At 35.1% G+C, this 26,694-nt stretch overlaps 1 protein-coding gene across 1 annotated transcript in view; it reads right to left on the bottom strand.

Moving 5' to 3' along the window:
* Positions 1-940: 940 nt before the first annotated feature.
* The window catches only part of TMTC2 (transmembrane O-mannosyltransferase targeting cadherins 2), a 235,404-nt gene continuing 209,650 nt past the window's right edge, over positions 941-26,694 (bottom strand). The window contains exons 11-12 of the mRNA XM_021528041.3: positions 23,731-23,794; positions 941-3,831 (exon numbers count right to left, since the gene is read on the bottom strand). Coding sequence (XP_021383716.1) covers positions 3,652-3,831; positions 23,731-23,794 — 244 coding nt within the window. The 3' untranslated portion in view covers positions 941-3,651. The remainder of the gene's footprint in view (positions 3,832-23,730; positions 23,795-26,694) is intronic.

Genomic DNA, 26,694 nt, shown 5'->3' with positions numbered 1-26,694 from the left:
TAACAGAACTACTGGAAGCAGATCACAAGGCAGACAGAACGGGATGTCACACAGAAGGGTTCAGGGCTAAGGTGCCAGAGCAGGAGATCAAGCCCATTCTTAGACTCTTTTCCACAAGAAACAAGGGACACAGCTCAGATGATTCTTTGCATACTCTGTCTTCATCATCTGCTATTTATCAACACCTCCTCGGGCCAGGAATGCCTGAAGGTGAGGCGTGACCTTCAATAAAACTCAGGCATGACGGGTGAATTTGCAAGTCAGTGACCAAACGACTGCTCTGCTCATGCCCACGCACATTTTTCAATCATAGAGCAAGCCTTTCAATGCTCAGGACCTGAATGCAACAGAACTAGGAAGATATAAGAATATCAGCACTGCACTGAGCTAAGAAGACTCTGTCCACAGAAGATTAAAAGACAGCCAAAAGGCAAAAGAATCATGTTGATTCATAACACCTCTGTACAGGAAGGCAGAAGATTTGAAACTCATCATACGACACGGTTGCATGAGAAAAAGGTGACTTCATAAATGCAAAAGACCTCATATGTAGGCAAAATATTCTCTTCAGCTTTTGTAACCAATTACATTTTAGCAATGTTTTTACTGACATCATGGCAATATAAAAGTATTTTGTAAATATATTAATCAGCATTTATTCCTACAGAGTTTAGAAACAATAATCAAATATGATAATTATCACATCCCTTTGGCTAGATTAAGTGAGTATTAATATTAAAAAATGCTTTCAGGGAACCTTTTGAAAATATTCACTGAAGTCTAATTGCAACAGAGTATAGAAGAAAGCGAAATGTGACAGGCTGTATTTTGCTTACACTATACAGTTCTCCCATACATAAATTAATCACGATTACTCATTAAATTAGAACAACTAAAAAACAAAGTGCTGTTACAGTAACACAAATGAATACACAGGGTATTAGTTATCAATGCTTTATTATTGAAAACAAAATTGAAATTCTTTTATCTGGCACATAAACAATTATTTCTACAAAAAGGAAAGCCTACAAATCTGATAATTTATACAAATAACAGTTTTTCAAAAATAAAATTTTAATTTAGTAAACTTGTCTTGTGCTCTTTTTTTTTTAGCACTGTCTGCAATATTCCACCACAAATCCCTGAGCAGAGAGACATATTTTAAACATGTTTTAAATTTATCCCAAAAGAAGAAAGTTATCAAGCCCAGACTTATATTAAAAAAATGTATTCAGGGACATTCTTGGTAAATTTATGGTAGTCCTTTTTTCTTTTTCTCTTCCATTTCTTTTGTTGTTTGTTTTTTTTTTTTTTAAAGAAACTAACAAAACCAGTCATCAATGTAAGTAAGCATGACACCATATCACACGAGTGCTCCCCTCTTCCCCCTTTTGTGCAATGAATAACAATTACCAAACAAGAATAAGTACGCATTGAAGGAGACAAATAACCTGGTGAATGGTTAAGACCAAGAGGCCATCAAAGTTTGATGGCTGTTGAGCAAATAAAGCTGCAGGATACCACAGTTCTATACCAAGCTCAGTTACAGTTACTATCTATTTCTATATCTTTTCCCAGAAAGTCAGTAAAGCAGGAGAATAAGTTCAAGCTACCATTGTATTCTAACATTGGTTTCAATGATCAAGCAGAAATTCAACTTTTGATCCTTCAATTTTGCTTTTCCAGCAAGAACATTATTTGAGAGAAACTTGACACACTCCATAAAACGAAACAATCTTGCCCCTCTGGACCTTCTGGTGGGCCAGATGTAAACTTAGCAACTGATTGTATTTTAGTGAGCAAGAGGAAAGAAAAGGAAATACACATAACTACAATTTTTCTACTATACTGACTTTGAGTCTATTTCAATACAGATTTAAAATCCAAGTGTAAGGGTAGAATGACCAGGAAGGTAGAATATATCTCAAGTGTTCCCTTTCCCATTTGGTACATATACTAACCACAAACAAATGCAAGTAAAACCAAATAAAGTAAATAGCAATACTTGGAGACTGTTGTGTTAATGGCAGGTAACATTGCTGCAGTCAAGTAATAAATAAATAAATACAGCAAGGTGTTCTTTACATTTTTGTTGGAATGGTGCTGAACAGTTAAAAAGGAATACATAAACAAAAAACCCAAACCCCTTTTCAGTAATAAAGAATTTTTAACAGAAGATCCTGAAGAAGCTTCAGTTCAAGGTGCTCTAACACTTTAACATTTTATCTATCATTATGAAAGGAATACTGAAGCAGATACCAAAGGGCTATTAAATGAAAGAGTAAATTTTCTTACAAGCAATAATACTTATTCCAAAGAAAGCAAGCAGTTAACAAATGGCCAGGAAAAAAGAATTACTAAAGCTTCATATATTTCAATTTAAAATAAATTATTTTTACATTTAAAATCTGAAGACTAAAACAGTAATGAGGCTAAATCATTCTGAAACACAAATAAATTGAACCTCACCTAAAGCATATTTAGATATTTGACAGCTCTGCTGCTAGCATGTGTCAGAATACAAACAGAATGCTAATATTTGGTTAGAATCTGAATAGGTTTGTTTAAAACATCAACAGTATGAAAAGTAACTGGCAACCACCATTACTGATTCCTCTTAATCTACACTATTTTAAGCATGATCAAATCGAGTCCCTTTAGTTATTTGCTAGCCTCATCAATGCATAACATTCCCTTTTCTCTGAGTTGCTCATGAAGTCACATTTTAGCCTACCCACCAATATTTTCAAATCCCATTTTAGTTAGTAATTGCAAAAATATAATATGCAGAGTCCAATTTAAAGTTGGACTTATCTGATAGCAAAGTAAAGAGAGTCAAACACATTATTCTATAATACCAATTATATTTTTCTAAGATGACAGTCTCACCACATTGATTTGGTATCAGGGCCAACATCCCTCTTGCTTGTATTACTGAATCACACCTCTGGTCTTTTTTTACCAGCCTACATACTACATCTGGTGTAGAATACAGACAGCTCCTTGGTCATTCTGTCTACTTCACAGAAATTTGACTGTGTATCTCAAGAAAACTGCACTATTAGTTAACAAGTTGAAGTAACAGGCATATTCTCAGTAAACAACTTGCATTGCTGTCATCATGTGACAGGTTTGAAAAAAATAGGCCATATAAGCTGTGAAACTGGCTAGCAAGTGGTTCAAAAGTGAGATACAGCAGCATTAAGACAAACTGCAAACACATTTGATTTAGTACACATTTTAATAAGTTATAGTATCAGCAAAATACTTTGACCTACTATTACCACTTTAACTCCCACATAGCTTAGTGTATACTGTGTGATTTTGCCTTAATATTTCTATGACAGTATACATTTCAAGTACCCACCCAAAAGTAAGCAATATGGGATTTGCAATTATTTATCAAATACACCGAAACAACTTCTCTCACCTGCCATTGTTCCAAACATATTTGTTATATAACAAGTTCTTCATGAATCCCTCAAAGTCTCCCTTTTCCTATTTCTCTAGCAGAATAGCTTCTCCTAGCAGCAATTAGGACCTCTGATCCTTGCAGTCAAATCCAGCAAGTTCTCTGACCTGACGACTGTGTGGAAATTCAACTTCTTGGGTTCAATCATTTTAAGGAAAGGAAGTTCCGAGTTTTTATCATCATGTTTTGGATGTTTTCAAACCTTGTTTCTCCATGATATTCCACAATTTGCGAAGATTGGACTGGGTGATGACATCGTCAGGTTTAAGTTGAAGAGCAAGGAGGTAGTTTTCTTCAGCCTCTTTCAGTTTGCCATTCAGGTGGAGAATAGCTCCAAGATTCATTAGGGCAGCTGGATACTGGTACCAATAAAAAAAATGAAGGAGGAAGATTAGAAATATTTTCAATTTTTCTTTTTAGACAATCTTCTTCCACTTAAATTACTCCCTTATGTTTGCTGATTTTTCATGGAAGCAATTTAGTAATTTAAGCAAATACAGATAACAAGAAAAGGTTTCTGAACAGCTGCTGCATAGATTGTGCTTTAAACAGGTCAAGCTCTAGTGCCTACAGACGTAAGACTTCTCTCTTTAATGAGAGAACACAGAACTCAAAAAGCTTTAAATGTGGTAATGTTGGCATAACACAGGTTCCAAGAGAAAACTAAAGTAATCCAAGAGTGAATTAGCAACAAGAATTTAATTCTAATCAAACCCCTTGCCAATAAAGAGTTTATAATCATTGGGGATAATTAACACAATAATAATTGGAACTTATCCCTTTCTTCTCTTTGTCTTAATTGTAACTGGTAGAAAATACAGCCTGCTCTCAGATTCTAAGGATGTTCAGGGGTTCTAGGATATCATTTAGATTCAGGTTGTGGCATTATTTCTTAATGAATGATCAAATAAAATTAACAGTGGTGGGAAAATGCTATTTTAATAATAAAAATGTTAAAATTTTGTAACAAATCAATTTAAAAGCTTACATTACTAGATTTTTTTTCATGTTTAGCTATGAAAAAATTCTTAGCTTGTTTTTATTTTTTTCATCTCTAGGTTATTCCATTATGAAATAATAGGTTCTTCATGATGATAGCATGCCTGGTCACTGGAATTAACAAATACTACAAGGGCAGAAAAGCACATTTAAGAAGCTGAAGAGTCTAACCTGCTTTTTGGCAAGCACCAAAGGTATTCATATCCTTATGAGAGCACAGTGAAGGCATTTGTTAAAGCAGTACTCTGCATTTTAAAGAAAAATGGGAAAAAGATACCATACAAAGTTCGCTATGGTTCTCACCCTCAGGCCAGCCTAAGTTTCAATGAGCTTTCATTTCACTTTCAAAGTCACATAGTTTTCCCTCAGAGGGTAAGTGCTGCAAGCCACCACTCATCAGTGTTCTGCTCAAAATAATATTCAAAATGTGAATGGCATATCAAGTTCAGACTACTGTGAGGGTGTGTTGGTATGCTTTAGGAGCTCTCTGGTGACAATAACTTCAGGAAAGTGGTTAGACACTGGAACAGGTTGCCCAGAGAAGCTGTGGGAGTGCTCAAGGCCAGGTTTCTGAGCAGCCTGGTCTAGATGCCCCTGCTCATGGCAGGAAGGTTGGAATTGATGATCTTCAAGGTTCCTTCCAACCCAAAGCATTTGATGATTGTATCAAGATAGATTAGGTAGAAGGCCAATAAAATATATACTACAGTTGGTCTCCCAGACTGATGTGGCAATAGGAAATCATTTCAATGAGGAAGACTTACCTTTGTTCCAAGCCTCTCCACTACAAAGTAAAACTCATTACTCTTATCATTTTTAATCACACTCCAAAAAAGTCCCTATAATTCTTGTGTCCAAAACCTAAATTTTGTGGAAATGTTGTTCAGATAATTCCAATACTTTATATTCTCATACTATATATTCATACTTTTGCAGCTTTCTTCTTGCTTCTCTTAATGTATTAGTACACACATCACAAAAACTTATAACTGTGATGCATCAAATTTTTAGAACAAATGGCTTACAGTTTGAAAATTAAGCAAAACAAAATTAGTTCAGCTCTCCTTATTGTAAACATCACAATGCTAATGAAGAGGAATCTGAAGATGTAATTTTTAGATTTACTTTTTCTTTCCTTACCCTGACAGATTTTTTTCCCACCTTCTGTAAGACACGTCATTCTACTGTGAATCAAACTAACAACAAATACCAGCTGGGTTTTATATAGTTTTATTAGTTAAATACTCTTCAAAAGAAGGGAAAGTAGGTCCCTGAAATGTAATCTATGCTCTGAGTAACTCATACTGGCAGCCATACTTTCATAGCTCCACCTTTGAAGTGTGAGTCTTGCATACTGTTTTGTAATGAAATAATATACTCCTAATTGCAGATGTTCTGGGTGCTAACTGATGTCATTAAAGTAAAGAACGTTTGGAAATCAGCTCCCATGCACATGACTGTCTAAATACCGCCATACCTAATTCATTATTAGACTTCAGATTGTTTAAGAGAATTTTTTCAAATATTAAGTAGAAATGTCCATTCCCTCTAGTCATCCTACTTTGTTTAATAAGAGTTCATGAATGAAATAGCTTTCTTAAAGTTATTGACACAGAGCTGTCCTCTCACTTGAATTATAACTATGCACAAGTTTGTACCTAGACAAAGCTTACAGTGGATAAGGACTAAAGATATCTTAAGCCTAGAAAAACTCATAGAAATAAGACACATGTTTAAATGTGCTCAGGGCTAATTCTACAGCATTCACAAAACTTATCTGCAGGAAATAACTCAGTTGTCTCATATGGCTTCCAGAATTCCTCCCCATTTCCTCCATACTCATAAATATGGTGTGTATATGGGACTAATCAAGAACATCATAAATGTAAGACTATATGCCTAGCTAAGAAACTCTTCTACCATCATGTTTTTAATTTGATACATAATTTCACAAGAGCAAGCAAAAAAAAAAAAAAACCAAATAAAATTAACAAGCATCATGCCTTTTAACTGAAATTTCCAACTTCTGCACACTATTTTTGATTTCCTGCAGGTCTAACAAATTCTAGGCCATTAATGTTCTACACAAAGGTATCCATGGAGAATGTGAACTGATAAACCATTTCAGGTAATACTGAAAGTTCATTCCAGCTCCTTTACATTTCAAATATGGAAGTGTACAGGATTTTGGAAAGACTGCTCCCTAATTTTCTACTATATCAGTCACCCCAATGTCTATGGTTTATTGGAACAGTCACAAGAATTTTGCAAGTCTGCAAGATTCTTCATCAGCGGCATTGCTCTCCGGCATTTAAAAAGGATGGTCAGAGGGTAAGAGAGCAAGAGACATTTGCTGTACTTTTGCTTCACATAGATTGTCTTTTATTAAAGACAGCTGATAAAACTTTTCAGTATGCTAACAAAGGCAGTCAGCAGCTACCATTGCAATAACATGGGACTTGTAGCACTGTATAACAAATGACACCACCTACTACTTCAGAGACTTGAAAGGAGAAACAGGCCTGCCTTCATTTCCTTCTTGATACAGATGCTTTACATCAAAAATAGCTGACTGGCATTTCTATTGAGGTTATAAATGCTGTCTTTTATGGTCTATTTGGAGTTATTCCCATTATTAGCATTTTATCGTAGTGTGCTTGTTTCCTTAGTGGGTTTTTGGGGGCAGTGAGGGCTAGTGCTCATGAGGAGGAGGGAAAAGGAATAACAGATTAGTTAATGAATACTGAAATAACACAAAGCAAGCCTTTAGTTGCCCGAGGTGGTTTTAGTTTACATTGATGACAAATTTTTCCCTTAAATACCAAATAAAAAGAGAGCACTGGGCCATGCAAAAACCTTATCAAAAAGTCCCCTCTAAAATTAGAGAACTACAGAATCTTCAAATAATTCAAAATCATTCTGAGTAGTATTTCAGGATTATACTACTGTAACCATATACAGTATTGGACCCATAAACAGAATCAATCTTAATGACATAGAAGATGAACTGCCTTCTTGTTTGTCATCTCTGGCTCCACATACAGCAAATGCCATACCAGAAGTACAGTCCCACATATGAAAAGACAATTTTATTCCTACAGGATCAAAGAAGTTATGGAGAGAGAAACAAACACACAAACAATCTAGCACAAATATATCTTTTGCATGGCAGAGAAGTATGAACAAATAACAATCCAAACACAAGCAAGGAAATCCAAATTTGTTTTCCTCAAAGCTCTGGTTACAGATGACCATCTCTGCGCAATACCACAGAGTCCAGGGCGATAGATTCTGAGATGAAAGAACATTTTATTGATGCTGGGGTACTTCTAAGGAAATTATGGCAATTTTTACCCCAGTAGAATCACAAGTGCAAGAGTCACTGAAAATATGTTGCCAAAATTCATCTTGTTTTTAAGGAATTACTGCTGTGTCTGATATTGTAGATGTTTCAAAACAACCCCAGGACTGTTGAATGAATATTGTAATAAGTGTGGCCAACTTACCAGGACAGAGGCTGTGTATCATTTTTAAAAAGTGCAATTAAGGACACACATTCTTTTAAGCATTTCTTTTGATTTAAAGATGGACAAAAAACATCAATCACAAATGAATATTTCATGCCAGCACTTTGAGTTTAAAAGGGATGAAGAATTCAGATATTTCTCTTTGATAACTGAAGACACATAGGTGGTACAATGACTGAGTAGTCCAACAGCAGATTATTAGTTCTAGAATGGCTCACTAGACATGAGAGAAAATCATGGTGGACTGCTGCATCTGATCAGTGGCCACTAATATGCTTTGTGCCCTTTTTAATCCTTCTACAGTGATAGCCAGAATTTTCTCTTGAACTTTTATCACTGGTGGAAGGAAAAGCAGAGAAGGACCATGCTTAGAGACATTTGCTGCCAGCTGCATCTTACTCTCCAATGCAATACATTGACAACACTGTAAATTCATCAATGGCACATGGAAGCAGACCTTTTTATCAGAGTGACCTGGTGTTCTCAGATAAACCAAGCAGCAGTTATGGAGAGAGACTCATGTTTCTACCTGGTTCTTTACACTGTGGGGCTTCTAAAGAACTGCAGTTTGCATATGCTGTGTCTGGTATTTTGCCTCAAACAGTACATGAACCACAGCTAAGACACTGATCTCCTGTAAGCTGGCTAAGACAACAAAAGTCGATTGTCCAGGTACTGATAATTTGGTGCAAAAAGCATGCTGGATCAAGATAACAAGATGTATTGCAATGAAGTATGGATCAGACAGAATAAAAAAGCTACAAGTCAAAGCTGAAAGGGATTTCCTGTGTCATCAAACCAGACAGCAAAACATTTAGTCCTGCTGGAAAACAAATAAACAAAAAAAATCACATCTTTGCAAGCTCTTAAAATGGAAAAATGCTCTGCAACTTTTCCTCTACAAAAGTTAAATACATCACTTAAATTTCAAATCTGCTTATGAACAATTTTAGTAAGTATACTTTTGTGTCAACAACAGTTTTCAGTTTAAACAGTTAAGAGGGGAAATGGAGAGGAAAACATTTACCCTTTCAGTATTAATTTGAACATAGAGAACATTATTAGTCAGAAGTTGACCTAAACATCTCTGCTGCAAAGGGAACCTGTGTCCCTATCTAATTACCTTAAGAATGAGTAACATAAATAGCTATATAAATTTAAAGAACAATAAACCAAGGCTCTGGAGGGGAGTGGAGCCTTGGCTTCAGTCATTATCTTTAAGAGTAGTATGTTCTTAACACCAAATAGAGAAAAACCATACCTATTATTTATTAAAAAGTCAAACAGAAAGATATCTCATTCACTGTTTACCAAATTAACAAATTATTGATTTCCAGGGAAGCTGAGCACCCTGCAGAAAAAAAAAGGACCTCCAAAAAAATAATAAATAAACTTATTAAAATATTTTAAAAAGTAAATAGTAATTAAAGAGTTTCTGTTGAACACTATCCATATATAGTCCTGGGTGAGGATAATATATTTGCTAATAAGGCAGAAAACCAAAATGAGCTAATACCTGGTCACCTTAAAAGCTGATGATACTACAAAAACATTAGGTCATGCTTTTTTTTTTTTTTAGGTTTTTTTATTCTTTTTTATTCTTTTACTCTCATCTGGACACCTAAAGCAGATGATACTTCAACCCACCTGGTGAAAGGAGGATATATATGTAAATTGTATGTGTAGCTTGTGTATCTTGAAACACTGGTGACTCTTCTATCTCAAATCGCAAACTACATGATACATACATTTAAAGCCAGAAATTAAAAAGTGAAGGAAGGGTTTCTCACCATTTTTTTCCTATTTATGGGTGGCAGGTGTGGGAGTCTTAATCCACAAGTATACCATGAAATTATTCAGTTTGCTTCTGGATTGAGACATCACCATCATTAAGGAAACCCACAGCTGTGAGTCAGGGAAGAGTTCTAGACTTGGCATAGGAAGGAAGCATCAAGCAGTCTACTTTACTTCTCAAATTACCACATCAGGAGGGGGCATTTTACTATCAATGTTCTTCAGCCAGTGGAAATTTTTTTTTCCCCTCAACATCTTGTTCATCTCAACCCTCCAAAACTGCTTAGCATATTAGAAACATAGTTATCCAAAACCAAACTACCATATATGGATACATGTTACATCTTGATACTGAAAAAATAGCTACCATTGGCCTTCATCTAAGGTCAGGGTAGGCCAGTTTACAGATCAATAAAAGCACGTGTTACAACTTATCAACAGCTGAAAACATCCCACAAAAATGTACTTACACTTGTAATTTCTGTGTATCTAGACATTTTTTCCCAATGGTCATGCATCAATTGTTTTGGTTTATGCTTAAGAAGTCTCCTAGTAATCACTCAGTTTATATGAAAACCGTGATGAACAGTTTTAGACAACATACTTGTGTTACCACAATAAAAGCTAAAGAGGAACATACGTTATGAGCATTTCATATTACAGTTGTATTTAAAAAAAAAAGAAAAAAAAACCAAAAAACATAACATTTTCCAGACCTCAAAGTGTTTCTAATTAACTTCTTTGCTTTCCAGCTTAAATGTTGTCATCAGTATAGGATAGGATAATCTTATTCAGTTTTACCCACACTTTAAGATTCTATTTGAAACAAAGATATCCCAAATTACTTAATTTTTGTTTATAGAAACCCAACTGCCTGGAATTTGATGATTTTAATATATAGTTATGATTATGTTATAAACACTTAGCAACTTATTTACCTTATCCAACACAAATATGCTGCAGACTAAGTAGGAAGTCTGTACTTCAAGCAAATGAAAAACCTGATGAACAGAAATTTCATCTGTACTATGATAATGGCAAATAGAAATTTCTCAAGATCTTTCACTAACAGAATTTTGTCCTATTTATACAAAGTAAGTTTATTAAAATGAAAATTAATTTGTGAGTAAATATATTTTACCTGAATTTTCTTTCTAAACCTTGGAAAACAGAAAAGCAAAGGGCTTTGTGTTGTTGCCTAAATACAAAGCTCACTTTGCATTTAAGAGAAATGTAAAATCTCAAAAATAAATAACCCAGCAGCTGACATGCAGGGCTGATTAGAATAGCTGTCCACAATAACAAAATCAAACTGTGTAATCTTCAGAGAAAAGTCTAATGCAGAGATCATCAGAGTTTTTAATCACAATTATACTCACACTATTAACATTAAAATATGTTCATTTTTCCAATCAAATAAAATGTCATTAGAAAATAAAAATGTCTGCTGAGACTGAATGCATTATCTTTTTACTTTTGCCCAGATACTCATAAAATACATCAGTACACAGAGAAGTTTGTAAGCTTTTCCAAGATGCCTGTAACAGGCATATGGCATTAGAGTTTCTGTTTTTGAGTAGACTAGACAACAGCTGCAGTTTCAGGAAGAAGTAATGTTGATTTCTAGCCCTAAAAATTTAACTAAGTTTTAGTTAGGGGAATTCAATATAACGAGACTTCCAATATTTCAAATGTTCAGTTGAACATTAAATTTCTAACAAGCCTTTGCACCTTTGACTGACTACTGACTTAAATGCTTGAGAACCAGATTAATATTGGTATAACTGTATGTTTTCTCAAACTATTTAAGTGTTTATGGTCAAAAGGATTGTTTTCAGGATCATTGTATAAACCATTATGCAATTTGACATACCTTCTCTGAGCACAAAGAACAATAATATCTTTAATTTTTTTAAGGCTTCTGTCATGCACAATCATTATTAAGACAGCCCACTGACAAAGAGTGGTTTTAGAGCATTACATAAAAGAAAATGCTAGGAGTTTCTGAGGCATTGCATATTTTTCTACTCTTTGTCCTTTTTCATGTGGCTCCTATCACTTTCATGCTTTTTACCTAATGCAATAATCTTATGCCCAAACTTGTCTTGATTTTGATTTTTATGCACAGAATTATGAGACCAGCTGAGAAGAGAGGCATGTACCAGAGGTCCTTTGCAAAATGCTGAATTACAGTGTTCTGTGTAATTCATAAAAGTTCATGCCTTGCTTCTTGGCAGCCAATAACTTGCAGGTGTCCCCTATACAGCATTTAGCAATTAAATGCATAGTACATATTAAAATTATTAACTTCCACAATAAGTGCACAGATTTAATTTTTATTCTTACAGTTTAAAGATTTCAGGGCTGCAGTTTCTAAAATTTGGTCTTTTGATCATTAATAGTAAGACCATTAATTGCTCACTAGGTTTTTACAAGGTTGTGACTTCTAAAAAATTAAAATTACTTGCAGCTAGGGTAGCCTTATTTACCACATCTGAATGGTGACACATGTGTTTACAGTAATTAATAGCAAGACATGTTCAGTGGTAAATGACACATTCTACTCTGAAAGACTGCACTTGTTGCAGCATATGCTGACAAATGCTGTTTAGCAAACAGAAGTTTTCTTTATTTGTCAAACTAAAGTTTTAAGAAATGGACACATGAAGCAATAATATGAATATTTTCCTTTTGTAAAAGTGTTAAATTAATTACTTCTAAAGGCACAAGAGGACAATTTATATTTGCAAGACTAGCACAAGAAATCAAAGTTCAATTCCGGCCTCTGAAATTCAGTGTTAGAAATTATTCAGTGAAACCAAATGCTTGCTCCCAACTGGACCAGAAAAAGCCCTCTATGGTGAGGGCAAAGTATAATCCAGAGCCAGTAGAATTGCTAAGCAATTTTGTAGTTGATGACTCAGATTATTTTGCCTCAATTTTTACTACAACTATCACTCATTCTATATGAACACCACAGGTTCCCACAGAAATTAACTTAGGGCTCTACCAGTGAACTTTCTGTTCAAGCTGATTTTTCCACCCAAACCAAAAAGTTTGTCTCTTGTGCAATTTCCACAGTCTCTGTTCAGAGAGCATTTTCTTCCTCTATTATGGGTTAAACATTCAACTCGTGAACTAGTCAGCAAAAAAAAACTCTAGCAATGCAGCTATCTGAATAGAATTTTCCAAACAGAATTAATGAAGGATCATGGATCTTCCAAAAAGGACAGAAAATGTCTGATAATTTTAAGTGCACTTAAATGCAGTCAAAATGTGAAAAAATGAAGTAGAACTACTGAGTTGCAATAAAGCTCTACCAAATAACTCCCCCTTAAATATATTGATCATTCACTTCCACAAAATCTAAGAGACATACAGCACATCTTCCTATGGAATTTAATCTAGGGGTTTTATTGTGGATTTTATTTACTGTTGCTGTTTTATTGAAAGAAGTTTATATTTTCTTTCATACTGTAATTGTTTGCAATGAGCTTGAGGCAGCCAGATGTTGAGGCAACTGGCACTGTTACAAACCATAATGTCAGATTAAAGTTATTTACTGTTAAGGAAGACAATCCTTACTGGAACACCTGAAGAATTAGTAAAACTTCCTCAGCTTAGTAATAAAGCTGTTCATTGTATGGGAGACATTTAATAAGGTAGGTACAATGGATTGCACATTTGCTCTCCAGCAACACTAACGGTGGTAAACAGAATCATGTGAATGAAAAATGAAGAGGTAACCAATAAACAGTGGGGTTCAGACAGTCTCAAAAAGGGACTGTTCTTGGGGGGAACAAGCAACTCTCCATCCCCTCCCCACTGCACCATCTCATTTGCAGGCAACTGATCTCTGGACTAATTTTCTGAGGCAAAAATGTGTTCAAACTGATGCTGAAGTTACTCTTAAAAACAAATTCAAAGCAAATTTTTTCATACAGACACCTGCCACCCATCCCCTTCCCAGCAGTGTGCAAATGTACAATTATTCTCAGACCAAAACCAGCCTCAATACAGGGCATTTCTCTGCCATACACAAAATCACATTCAACCCAAAGGTGTGGGAGGGTGGGGGAGAAGACCACTTGCAGCAAAACCATCTTGTGAGAGAATAACTTACTCCAGAATTTGTGGGGAGGGGGAGGAAATCTAGTAGGATATGTCAATACACAAGTAAAAATAATTCCTAGATTGAGAAACACATGAGAACTACAGATTAGGAAGAAAATTAGGAAGTTATTTATTGCAAAACATCCTATTGAGAATGCATAGTTGCCGGGTTTACTTAATGGGCATTAAACTCACATTCTTATGAGTTCTAATTGCATTGTTTCTAGAATTAGCACTAGAACACTATATTAGGAAAAGCCTTGCTGGATTGTCTTTTAATCGAGTTCAAACAGATGGTTTAATTTCTGAAATGCTAATCTACTGGTGTGAGTTTTCTATTTCATGGCACTTTATTTCTGTTTGATACCAAGAGCAAATTTACCAGGCAAAGGCAATCTTGGTCTCTCCAGGAACTAATGTAGGAAGCACAGTATCCCCTGCTGGATTACTATCAGACTGTAAATCACAATCAAGTGCATAAATCTGTCCATGATACACCATCTTCAATTCCACAACTTCAGACTGCATCTTCACAAACTACTACCTCTCACATCTCAAAGCATAATGATTTGTTTTATTTAACTCAATAGTACAAATCTCGACTATTTAGTTTCCTATTAATTAATTTCAAAATCCTAGTTTTCAAATCATTCAGTAAATGAACATCACATTTGAGTACAAACACAAACATTGTGCAGTTTTTTTCATTCTTGAAGAGTAAGGACAGCAAAAAAAGAGTATCTAGTTGCTAAGATGTAGGAAAAAAAAAAAAATCTTAGTGTTCTAAAATGTTAGATGAAACAAATCTGCACTCCAAGGGACAGGCCTAGCTGACTTTACATCATTTTTTTTCCTCAAGCATTTTTGATGGTGGACTGAACATGAGATAAAGACTGGCATAATGAAAATACATATTAAAAATAATGTGAGATTTCCATTCAAGTTAACTGAGATGCAATCCTCCAAAATTTCTGAATCAAAATCTTGACAATAAAATAGCTCAAGTATTATTTTTTATGAGAATGCCTTCACTTTGGAGAATTTATGAACTATTCAAGGATTGCATTACCTAATGGTACAAGAAGAACACAGGTAGGTGCTCAGAGAAAACAGAATCTATAAATTAATACTTCTCTGATTAACTTCTTGAGAAACACACTAAACCAACAATAAACATGTATGATTTTTGTGAAAACATGGTCTTTTTCTTTTTTGGAGATTTACTCACATAACATTTTGAACCTGTGGGCAACAGAGCCTAGAATGGAAAATGGTTGCACTAACCAAAGTACTCTGGGGTACCTTTTTTTTTTTTTTTTTTTCTATTGTGAAGAAAATAGTTTATTAGCAAGCACACAAGGGATTGCCATCAGACATACTGAAAACCTGTGTGCTAAATAAATAGTGTATGCATTCTTTCTCCCAAACTATATTCTTAGCACAAAAATACTGTTTCAACAGTTGTTGGTAAGAGAAATTGATTATTTAAAGTAGTCCTAAAGGTTAAATAAATTAGAAAAGAGGAGTTAGTATATAGATTACTATTTCCAACATTTTTTTCCCCTTTTAGTTAAAGCATGTCTATACATTTCACTGTTCATGAAGTTGATTGACTTGGAAAATACATTATGTCAATAGACTGTAGAAGGACTAATATTTATGGGAAAATTGTAAACATTTTTATAGCTAAAAATGAAATTAAAAACACTCTGAATTACCATAACAATGAATTTATGGCTTACTTTGCCAAGTGTTTCTGGGTATGTAGCTTACTGCTTGGAAAACTTTAAGCTAAGGACAGCTCATAGGTGCTTGCATGCTTCCATATGAAATCAGAACATAGAGAGTCCAATTTATTTCACATATGCAGGAGAAACAGAAACAACTCAAAATAAAGCAATGGTGGTATTGCAATACAATATCTGTATAAACAGAAGAAACTTCAATGAATGTATTTTCATTTCAGTCATTTAGCACTTGCACAGACAAAACATCTCTGATTGATTAGGATATCAACATACAACAAATTGTTCTAGATGGGAATAAACAGCAACTTAAACACATTTTAATTCAATTTCAAAACTCACAAATTACACTGAGCAAACCAATTGATCTTAGACATTTGTGTTTAACTGCTTGTACAATCAGGAGAGTACAAATCAACTCCCCATAACCTAACTCTCACAACAGTGAAGATGAGAACTGTAATGACAGGATTTCCAGCTTGTTCCTCTGCATCTTACACAAAGATGGATCGTAATATTGAGAACTAGATTTAAAAATTCTATAATTGCCCCAAAGCACATTCAATCTTTGCTTTTACAGAGCTGCTACAGTGCAGGAGAAAACACATATATGATTTTCTGGGGTAAGGCAATAAATATTCTCATGTATTTCCCAAAGGAAATTCAGTGTTTTCCACAGCTGAGTAAATCGGTTTTCAAATTATATAACTCATTCTGATATTGTATTTCAGGTACAGGTAAGTATCCCCATTCCAACAGCCTGTATTCTTTCTTTCTCCCTTGATGGAGATCATGGGGATGGAAAACACTACATGAGGTTTCTTGTTTCTTGTGTTGTATTTTTTTTAATGTGGGAGACACTAATCTGTGCTGAAGTAGGAATACTTTAAGATTCAGAGCAACACAGAAGCCTGTCTTGAAACTGACAATTATGCACAAGAACTCCCCCAAATGTGTAATAAAAATATTTTGGAGTGCCTTGAACAAATACAATTGCAAATACGGAAATAAATAGTTTTGTTCAAAAGAATAAACGCTGTTTTCTACCAATAGCTGGATGTAAATAATGTATGTACCGTGGACTTAGCCCCAGACAAGAAGGGGTGAAGCAAAACAACAACAAAAGAAAATTGAGCTGGGGACCAATAATATTTTACAAAACTCAGGAGGAACAGAGAGACTTCATGCATGGATAAACTCTTTACATGGGGAAATACTGCTATTTCTGTGTAAATACTGAAGAGTCTTTAAAGACCTGAAATGAAGGGAATCTTGCATTCACTTAATTTTCTTGAATTTTTCCATTCTGCACAACCTTTAAGCTAGGTCATCCTTGAACTATGTAAATTGAAAAATATCACAGATATTCTGATATCAAGTATCAGAGTCATTTTTTCATGATGTTTCAATAGGGACAGTCTAACCAATTTACAGTAACCAAGAAAGGGCTCTCTTAACCTTTTGAGATCAGAGAATGATGTCCTCTTTTCAATAAGGATGTTCCACTATCTCCTCTCCCAGTGGAGTTGATCCATGCCTAAGCATCTCACCCCTGTTTCTGTTTAAATTCAAACTATTAAAAACATGTCATCTGGAAATATAGTTCTCATCAGTCATGCCTATTCTTCTTATTAGGATGCCACAAGACCTATTTTAGTGCCTGAAAGTCCTACATGCCCTGTAACAATTGGTTCAGTCTTTAGCAGGAAGAGAGGAAGGACTGGATCCTGGGAAGTTTTCTTTTTCCTCACACCTTCAACAGGAACAAAGAAAGGAGTCATTTTCAGGAGGCCAAGAGCCCTGCTGGGCTGGAAGGAATCCACAGCCATTCATATTATTGAGGCAGAAAGTTTGGCACGCTTGAGAGGAAACCTTAAACAATGCGAGGCTTAGCAGCAACTGGTGCTGGTAGTGGGAAGATGTGCAGCCCTGAGACAGGGCAGGAGAAGCTGGGAGCATCTCTGAGGGCACACGGGCACTCAATAGAAGCACCTTCTGTTCCACTTTCAGTACAGGCAGACAACTGAACAGATGGATCTGCTGGATGCTAAGTACTTAAAAATACAGCTCAGTGGTCATGCCATAGCACCAGTAGATAAAGCTAAAATATTACCAGGTGTTCATTATTTTGAATAAAGAAGTAAACAGGCAGGACAACATTTTAAAACAAGGATTTGCAGCTGTAAATTGTCATGTTTTACTGACAATAATGCAGTGTTAAAACCATACATATATTATTTTTCTAGGGAATTATGTCAGCTTTATCTGTACTATGCTCCAGAAACCAGGAGTATGGATGGCAAGGCACTCCAGTTGCATTAGAATAACAAGGACTAGGTAGATGTGCTTGAAAGAGCTGCAGAAACAGCAGGAGATACACTGCTGATCAGGGATCTGCAGGGATCCCTGGAGCACAGCACAGTGTTGCTGTGACATTGGATCCAGTGTAGCCAGTTTTTGTGTCAATTGAGGATCAGTGGCAGACAATGCAAGAATCACTGTTAAACCATCCACTACAGCCATAATCAATAGATTAAACATAGCATAAGCTCTTAAAAAAGTTTATGAAAATTCTCCATGGCAATAACAGGACACCTCCTTGACAAAACAGGCAAAATGCATTTAAGCTTTTCTGCTCACAATTATGCCAAATCTGGTAAAGCTACGTGAGGCAATTACTGAATCTTCATGAGAAAATCATAGGAAAATTTGGCACAGAAACATTGAAGGAAAAAATATATAATAAAGTAGATCTTGATTATAGATGTTTCAAGACAAAAATGCTACATTTACTTTCCTTTTTTAAAGATGTATGTACTAGTGGAAGTATTTTCTTTTAGAAGTCTTGCCATGAATAAACCCCATGAATTATGAACAATTTCCTTAAGAAGGCAGTGAAAGCATGTTATCTCTAAGTTGTCTATGCAATTACAGTCAATTATGTAGAAATCACTAGCATTCTTTTTTCACCAGTTAGACAGCTTGAGGTAGAACTTATTGCAAGCCTGGAGCCCTTGGCATGAAATCTGTACTCCAGCATTGGGGAAAAAAAATTAAAGAAGCACTTGTAGAAACTGCTTTTTAATATGATATTGTGTTAACTGATTACATAAGCCCTTCAAGTCAAAAAATAGTTTCATCCCCCACATCATGATTAAACCATCTAGTGGAATTGTATTTATTTTGCTTATAGGTACATTTCTCCTTTCCCCCTCACTCTGTGTGTGTGTCTTTATGTATGTTGTTACAGTAAGACATTTAATCAAGGCCTTTTGAAGTGGTAGAGTGGAAACAGCTGTATCTGACAATGTGCTGATGACATGGGGCTTAAAGCTGTCATGAGCTCCAGATTGCAGGCAGCACTAATATGCGGTTGGGATGGTAGTGACTTACAGGTCATGACACCTCCTTGAGGAATGCTCCTAAGCCAATCAGCTCAAGGTGGTGGCTCAAAGTCTTAAGGCTCTGGTGAGCTCTCTTTCATTTAATACTCTTGAGGTCACACTTCAAAGTGCCCTTTCTTCTCAAAAGACATTGGCCATATGTGGGGGTTCTAGAGCAGCTTTTTAAAGACTGGCTGCTGCAGGCTGAGACTTAAAAAATTAGAAACACAGCTCTATTACACAAATGATATCTTAAAAGTTGAACAAAGGCTGAAGCTTAAGTTTGTATCTCACACTCTTGTAAAGAATGGCAATTTAAAGACAGTTTCCAGATGACTGACTTTTTCCACAACAAAGCAAGCTTAAAGCTCACATTTTAGAGTGCCTAATGACTTGTTAAAACAATTTCCTGGTTTGTGGAAATTACAATATGTAGGGCACACAGAAATTATCTTTGAATACAGCTTTTCTTCAGCAATACTCACACTAATTACTGTATAAATGTCCAAGAAACTTATGGTTTCATTTCTTCATGCAACTGAATTTATTAAAACTAGACAAATGTGATTAATGTACACACAAGCCAACACTGCTAGAATGAACACGTGTTTCTCACTGAGAAGGCTCTAAAATGATTTTGTTTTGATCATGGTACAACATACAATGCAGTAACATAGTTTTTGGAAAGCATTCATAAAGATCAAGGGGTTAGGGAGGCTAATGTCTGTAGGTTACCTACAGAGTGGAAGGAAGAAAAGAGTCCTGTAAGAAATAATTGATTGCAAATAAAAGTAGGTTTGTTTTCTGAATTGCTTCCTTGATTCCTTTCTACCCCTTGGCTGTCCAATGGAAGTTGACTCTCTGAAAGCTAAAATAGACATAGCTTGAGACTGCCTGCTTCTTCAGTAAAGACAAATTGTTCCCATCTTCAAAGCAGCAGTGTGTTCTAGAGAAAATACTGTTCTTCTGAAACTTGTCTGGAAATTACGTTTATGGAGGATAAATCCCCACCTACTGTAAATAAGGCCAATTGTGAACATTATTAAGAAAACAGCTAGATCTACATCTCAAACACTAATACAGCCAGACTTGTTTTTAATTTGCACCCAAGCTCCTTTTCAACTGGCTCAGCTATTGCATCAGTGTTTTAATTCTTTCACCATCTGCAGACAGAACATGTATCCAAAAGCAAGGATGGCATTCAAGATGTGGCTATATATTCTAACACACCTTTGCTGTATTCAGTTGTTCCTTTACTGAGTATATTTTCTTTGAAAATACTTAATTCTTTGTAATAAGACTTGTAACGAAAAAATAAACTGTATTCACAGACCTCTCACAGTTAGGTCAGTGATGAATGAATCATCTCCAATATTGCAAAAATGAAATCTTTTTATGCTTGCTCTCTTAAAAACAAAGCCTGCAAGTTTCAGAGAAGTTACATTTTCTGTAACTGAATACTGTGTTTCTGGCAATGTTTTTAGCTGCCTTAGTCACAACTTTTCTAAAAATGGATTAGTTGAATGGGAATGTGACTCAGACATGCAGGCATATTGGTGCTCATTGTTGCTCTCCCATTCTGAGACACTGAAATAAAAGGGCTTGTCTCGGAGACAAATGCGAAAGGGGAGACTGCTGTCTGGAAAAATCACTAAAATAGCCAATTAAGTATCTCTGAAAGTAGTAAATCAGGTGACCATTTAAACTGGACATGGGTGCAGAAAAGCTCAGCAGAGCAGTTTCTGGATCCAAAGGGTTTATACATTAGGGAGCAGATGAGGAATTGTGCATAGAGTATTGCTTCATTCCAAAACAACAACAATGGCTGAGAAACCAAAGGGATGCAAAAGGAAGACAGAATGCCAAGAACCCAACTGTGTCATGATAGCTAAATGAGCAAAAAAAATTCACTAACAATCAGTAAAAGACTATGTTTACTGTATTACTAAAATCTCTTACTGCTCTTAAAGACTGTATCTTATAGTATTAATATTAGAGATATTATACAATATGTTATATTTGTAAAGAAATAGATACAAGAGAGTGAAAATCTGAGTTCTGTTTGAGGCTGTGCCAGATGAAAATTTCTCAGGAGCCAGGCATTGGTCTAAAGTTATTCTAAAGAATAAGTGATAATGTAATTGTCTTGGCACCGTGAAAGAGAGAAGTTAATAACAAAGAAATGGATCTTCCACTTGGGATCTGGCCAAGTGGCTGGGGAACCAAAGGAAAAAAGTCATACTGAAAAAAATTAGAGTGCCAGTTTACTTGGGATGCTGCTCCAAAATTCACTCATATCAAACAGTACTGTTTGAGCACCAGAAGAAGGAAGACACTTATTAAACAGCCCCTTTGAGCATTTAATTGTATTAGTAACAAGGCCGATCCACTGCACACAATGAGACTTGAATGGTGTCATAGCATTCTTACTGGGAAGCAATTTAGGGACAGACTTGGTAGCAGCTAAATAGATGCATACAAGTACATAGATAAGTATGTGCTTACATACATGGAATGGTAGGAATCTGTATATTACATCACACGAATACATCTAGTATTTTGAATTTTCTGTCAATAAATGTTTCTAGACCATTAGTGGTGAATATAAAAAAAACTAAAAAAAACCAACCAAAGATCCTTCAAGCACTTATTATGTTTAAAGATATTTCATTATCATTTTGACTCACATAATTTTGCTGATTCTTCATATTTGTAAGACAGTGAGAGGATACACAGACCACATACAAAATCCTAAAATCCACTGTGGGCATTTTCAGGCTGTTAGTATGGTTTCTACATCTGGCCTGGCCACTGCAATCTCTAGGACAATATCTGGACACACTCTAAGCAGCTGGTTCAGTCAGCACTAGAGAATAGCTCTGGGCACATTTAATTTATCGGCACAGATGCAGCCATGGAGTACACAGTTCTTAATCACTTTCATTCCATTTTCCTTAGGAAAGATTGGGGGCTTCTGTCTTACTATGTATGCATTAAACTGCTTACTACCAAGTAAGCCTCCTCAAGTGGCTTCTTTACCTTCCAGTCTGAAACTAGTATGGTAAAATTGAGAGTTAATAACAATAAGAAAAATATATATGACTACTTGTGGTTTTGTTTACATTTTTGAGACATATCCCTGTGAAGTCATCAGAAAGTTGATATTGGCTGTGAAAATGGATAGAAGTTTCCCACTCTGCACCAATAAAATATTCTTAAAAAGTTGTGAACCACATGCACACCATGCTAGCTAGAAAATTAAACTATCACCTAGAAAATTAAAGTATAATTATCTTGTGAAGAAAGCTGAACACCAGTACTTATTAGATTTTTACTTACACTAATCAAAGTTAGAAGAAAGTTTCTACAAGAATTGTTTTGATAATCTTATTCTTCAAAAAAGGATACTTTGGTCATAACATGTAAAGCTTGTTATCCATAATCAGAAATACATAACCTTTAAAGTACTATTGCTAATGAGCTTGCTGTGAGTCACTCCAAAGCTCTCTGAGAAACCTCACACATATAACCTTATTTATATAGGGTTATACACAATAAACTTATTTCTTAGTTTCTGAGAAGCATTTTGAGCATACAATGAAGCACAGAAAAGAAAAATTGTACCAATTTGCAGACAGCTGAGGGAATACTTTCAACATTAAGGTACCCTCTTCGAAAAAAAGGCAAAAGTATCTTGCATTATGCAAGCATGATGAATCACAAAGTCTTTAGTGTTATTTCACAAAGTATGAAGCAATGAAATAAGTAGTTTTTTGAGAGTTCTTAAGAGACAGTATGAAAATCAGTAATTTCATATGAATAAGTTATTATGGTTTTTTTTATATTTTGTTGTTGCTTTTGATTCTTAGCTCTGAAAACTCTTCTAAGTATTTTTTTTCCAAACTTGGGTTTTTCCTTTTTTTTAAACTGCATTTGCTGACTTGTATCCTTGAATGTGGCACTACAGACTTCTGTGACAGAAATTTTCCTAGATTTGATTTATTGTATAGACAAAGTGTTATGTATCTAAAATAAATTCTGCCCCATTTATATTCATGATTTTTTCCTCAAAATGTGAAGGTAATTGAAAAGAAATGTAATATTAAAGTAAAAAATGGTAAGTAACAACTATTTTATTCTTTAATTCCTGATGCAATGAAAATTGGAAATGAGTTTCCCTTCTTAAAAGTCATGTCACTTACTCCTACATATATCTGCTCAAACAGAATTTCTTTGCCAATATACAACTACATCAGAGATAAACATCTTTATGTTTGCTGAACAACATTTGCCAAAAGTTCATGACAGATGAAAATGCATAAACGTATTATTAAAAACTGTGGCTCACAGGATATCTTTTCATTGTCTTTTACTAGTGAAGAGATGGAATTGGAAAAGCTTTCCAAACTTAACACATTTAAACATAGATAAATAAATCTAAGTCTAAAAGTCTTTTCCAAGTATGTTAGCCAAGACTTATGGCTAGACCACTTCACTGAGGCATCTTGAAAGTGCAGTGATTGGTCTGACAAATGAACAGCTTCATCTGACTACCCAACAATTAACTACTAAGAGGACATATATAACACAGGCTGAGAGATCAAATGCTCCAGCAAGAAGTTCTCCTCAACACAAAGGGTCAGTACAGTAGCATGTTTGTCAACTTATGTAATGGATATCATTAAGAAAGTACTTACATTAGGTCTCAATCCTGCTGCCATTTCATAATACTTCTCAGCCTCTTCATTAAGACTGGCTTGTCTATCAGGATGGAAAAGAATGATACAGTTACACCTCACTTTTCTTGTGTTAAAATTAAACCATACCTAAAGAAGAACACGTAAAAACGAAACACTGCAACTGCTCCCTGGTGTTTAAGGATATTACCCTAACAAATGCACAAAATATGTAAATCCAAGAGCTTTCTTATAGTTGAGAATGTCCATTAGCACAAATCCTCTTTGGTTACTTCATTTTCTTTTTAGTTCTTCAATTATATTAGTACATAATGGAAGGAAATACAGAAGGCTGAACACTCATCTAAGGCAAAAGCAGAGATATAGCAGTCCTCACCAGAAGAAAATATGGCTCATTTTTTGTTATCAGACATACTTAAATTCTGAAACTCTATATTATAACATAATGTAGTGTCTCACTTTGTGCCCTACCAAAACCACTATAATTCCAGTAAAAAAAGGAAAAAAGTCAGGGAACATAAAGTTTTCTAAAAACTAGGTTTCCATGATTGAGGCAATTAATTCAGAAAAAGAGTTCTGATTTCAACATTTACTCACATAATTCTGACCAGGCATTTAAATGTAAATCTCATATTCCAAAAGAATAAGATGAGTTTCTGGTTACCTACATGCTCCTCATAGTTTAGTTTTTATTTCTTCTCCTGAGTTTTTAGTTTAATGTCTTCAAACAAAAATGCAGTATGCTGCCAAAGAAATCTAAACATGTTTTAGTCTCAACAGGCCCTTTTCTTATTACTTCTCTCGAACTCCTCTCTTCTCCTTTTGTCTCCACCTTCTTAATTTTTCTTTGACTATTGATTTTGGCCACTAATCCAATGAATATCAGTTGAACACATACATGTCAAGGGAAAGATGGCAGATCTGTAAGAACAACCAAACAGGACTCTCAGGTGGGCAACTTATCATCTGCTATTTTCCTATGAATCACATACAGTGTTAATCACAGTCCTTTCATAAGAGACTTAGGACACGAGATCTTCAGCATATTTGTACTTGTTATGTGATTGCAGGTGCATTTCTGTGATGCAAAATGGAAACATTAGAAAACAAGGATAAGACTGAAGGGTTGGCTGTTTGATTTCTTTTTTCATTCTTTTCCTGTTTTTGCAAACAGTTGCTAGTTCAAAAAGTATCAATTAACTGAGCACTTGTTTTACCTTGTTCATTACATGAGCTTTTACATGATTTGTTATCAGATTGTGTTCTAATTTTGTTTCTATCCATCCAGATTTTAAACATTAGCCACATGATAAATGGCCAGGCAATTAATCCCAAACATGTTTTTACAGCTATGGGTCTTGGGAGGAGAAAGGGAGAAAGGATAATCCCTTTGAAGTTTCTAATGTAATTCCTGTGCAAGCTGAAACCACTTCATGACTAAAAATTTGCTAAATAGAACCTGCTTTATACCTGTTAACTGTTTTAAATTACTTTGCACATGTATCATTGACTCAGTGGTTGCAGCGGTTAGAAATGATTGAATGTCTAAAAATATTCATTCAACCTGCTTCTGAATCACTCCTGCTGGGCATCAGTAGCACTTCAAATGATTGCAAAAAAAAAATAATCTCATACTTTGGAATTTCAGGATTTACAGCCAGGCACTGTAAAATGAAACATGTTAGAGAGCTTTTTTTTTTATTTTTCCCTGTTTGCACAAAACTGTCAGGACACAAATCACTTCTGAAGTGGTGAAATAACATACAATAAACAAGGTGCCTTTCCCAGGAGGCAAATACAAATGCTACACTTCACCTCCAAAAAGAGTTGCTGGCATGTGAGTGTGGAACACATTAAAATCCTGTGCCCCCTTTAGGCCTGTGGCAGGCTTGCTTTCCTGCCACATGTACATCTTGGAAAAAGGATCGTTAATTGCCAAGCGGAAATCACTTTGAAAATATAATTCTCTGTTAAAAACAGTGTATAGAAATGAATCTACAGCACAGTAACCTGGTCAGAAAAATGCTAGTTCCATTTTTTGGGCACTCAGCAACAGTTCCCTTAGCTAAGATGCTGCAGAATTCTGATTCCTATTTTCACTGCAAATCTAAGCTAGAAATTAATTATGTTGAGTCCTGAAACATCTTTCCCTTGAGAAAAATTAAAGGAACAGAGGTAGGAAATTGTAGTAACCCTATACCACTGAGCGGTAAAGAGTTCTGGATCAACGTCAAATAATGGAAGGACACTATTAAAAGTAACATAACTCACATTAGAGTAAAATATTAGATAAAATGTTGATAAAAAACAGAGAGGAAGGAAAGGGAGCAAAGAGAGGTTCAGAAGAGAGACTTTTTCATAGTTATGAATATTTCACTTATATGTGAAATATATATTTCAAATATATATGAAATACATATTTCATATATATTTTAACCTCTATCCTAAACCTCTTCATGAGACCTGCCCTTGAAAACATCTGAATTTCCCCACTAACAACTACCATCCAGTCTTGTTTTAAGGGAAAAAATGTTTCCACTTTTTTATTCTCTCATTTTCTTAACCTGAGCTTCCAGACCAAACAATTCCCCATATCCAGCTGACTAAGAGTGACACCTAAAAATGTGCTTGATGACACATCACTCTGAGATTCTCCTGACACTCTGCTATAATCAGTTTACATTCATTTTGATTTTTACACTGTTCACTGGAAAAAATACTGTTGTAAGACAAAAACACCACCAACGCTGAGTGATTTAGATACGTGAGTGAGAAAGGATTAGATTCAACATGCCTGCTGCTTGCTACAAGGCTTCAGATTGTTGATTTTTACAGTAAAATCAAAGATATCAGCACACCTACAGAGAAATTATTTTCAGCAATTCCTACTTTAAAATGCTGAATGGCTTCCTTAATGCATCTTTTTGTGTAACAACAACATTATCAGGCTTTATAATCAGCTGC

Source organism: Lonchura striata, chromosome 5, assembly GCF_046129695.1.
Source record: "Lonchura striata isolate bLonStr1 chromosome 5, bLonStr1.mat, whole genome shotgun sequence".
Taxonomy (NCBI): domain Eukaryota; kingdom Metazoa; phylum Chordata; class Aves; order Passeriformes; family Estrildidae; genus Lonchura; species Lonchura striata.
The sequence above is the reverse complement of the archived record's forward strand: the minus strand, read 5'-3'. Positions and strand labels throughout refer to the sequence as shown.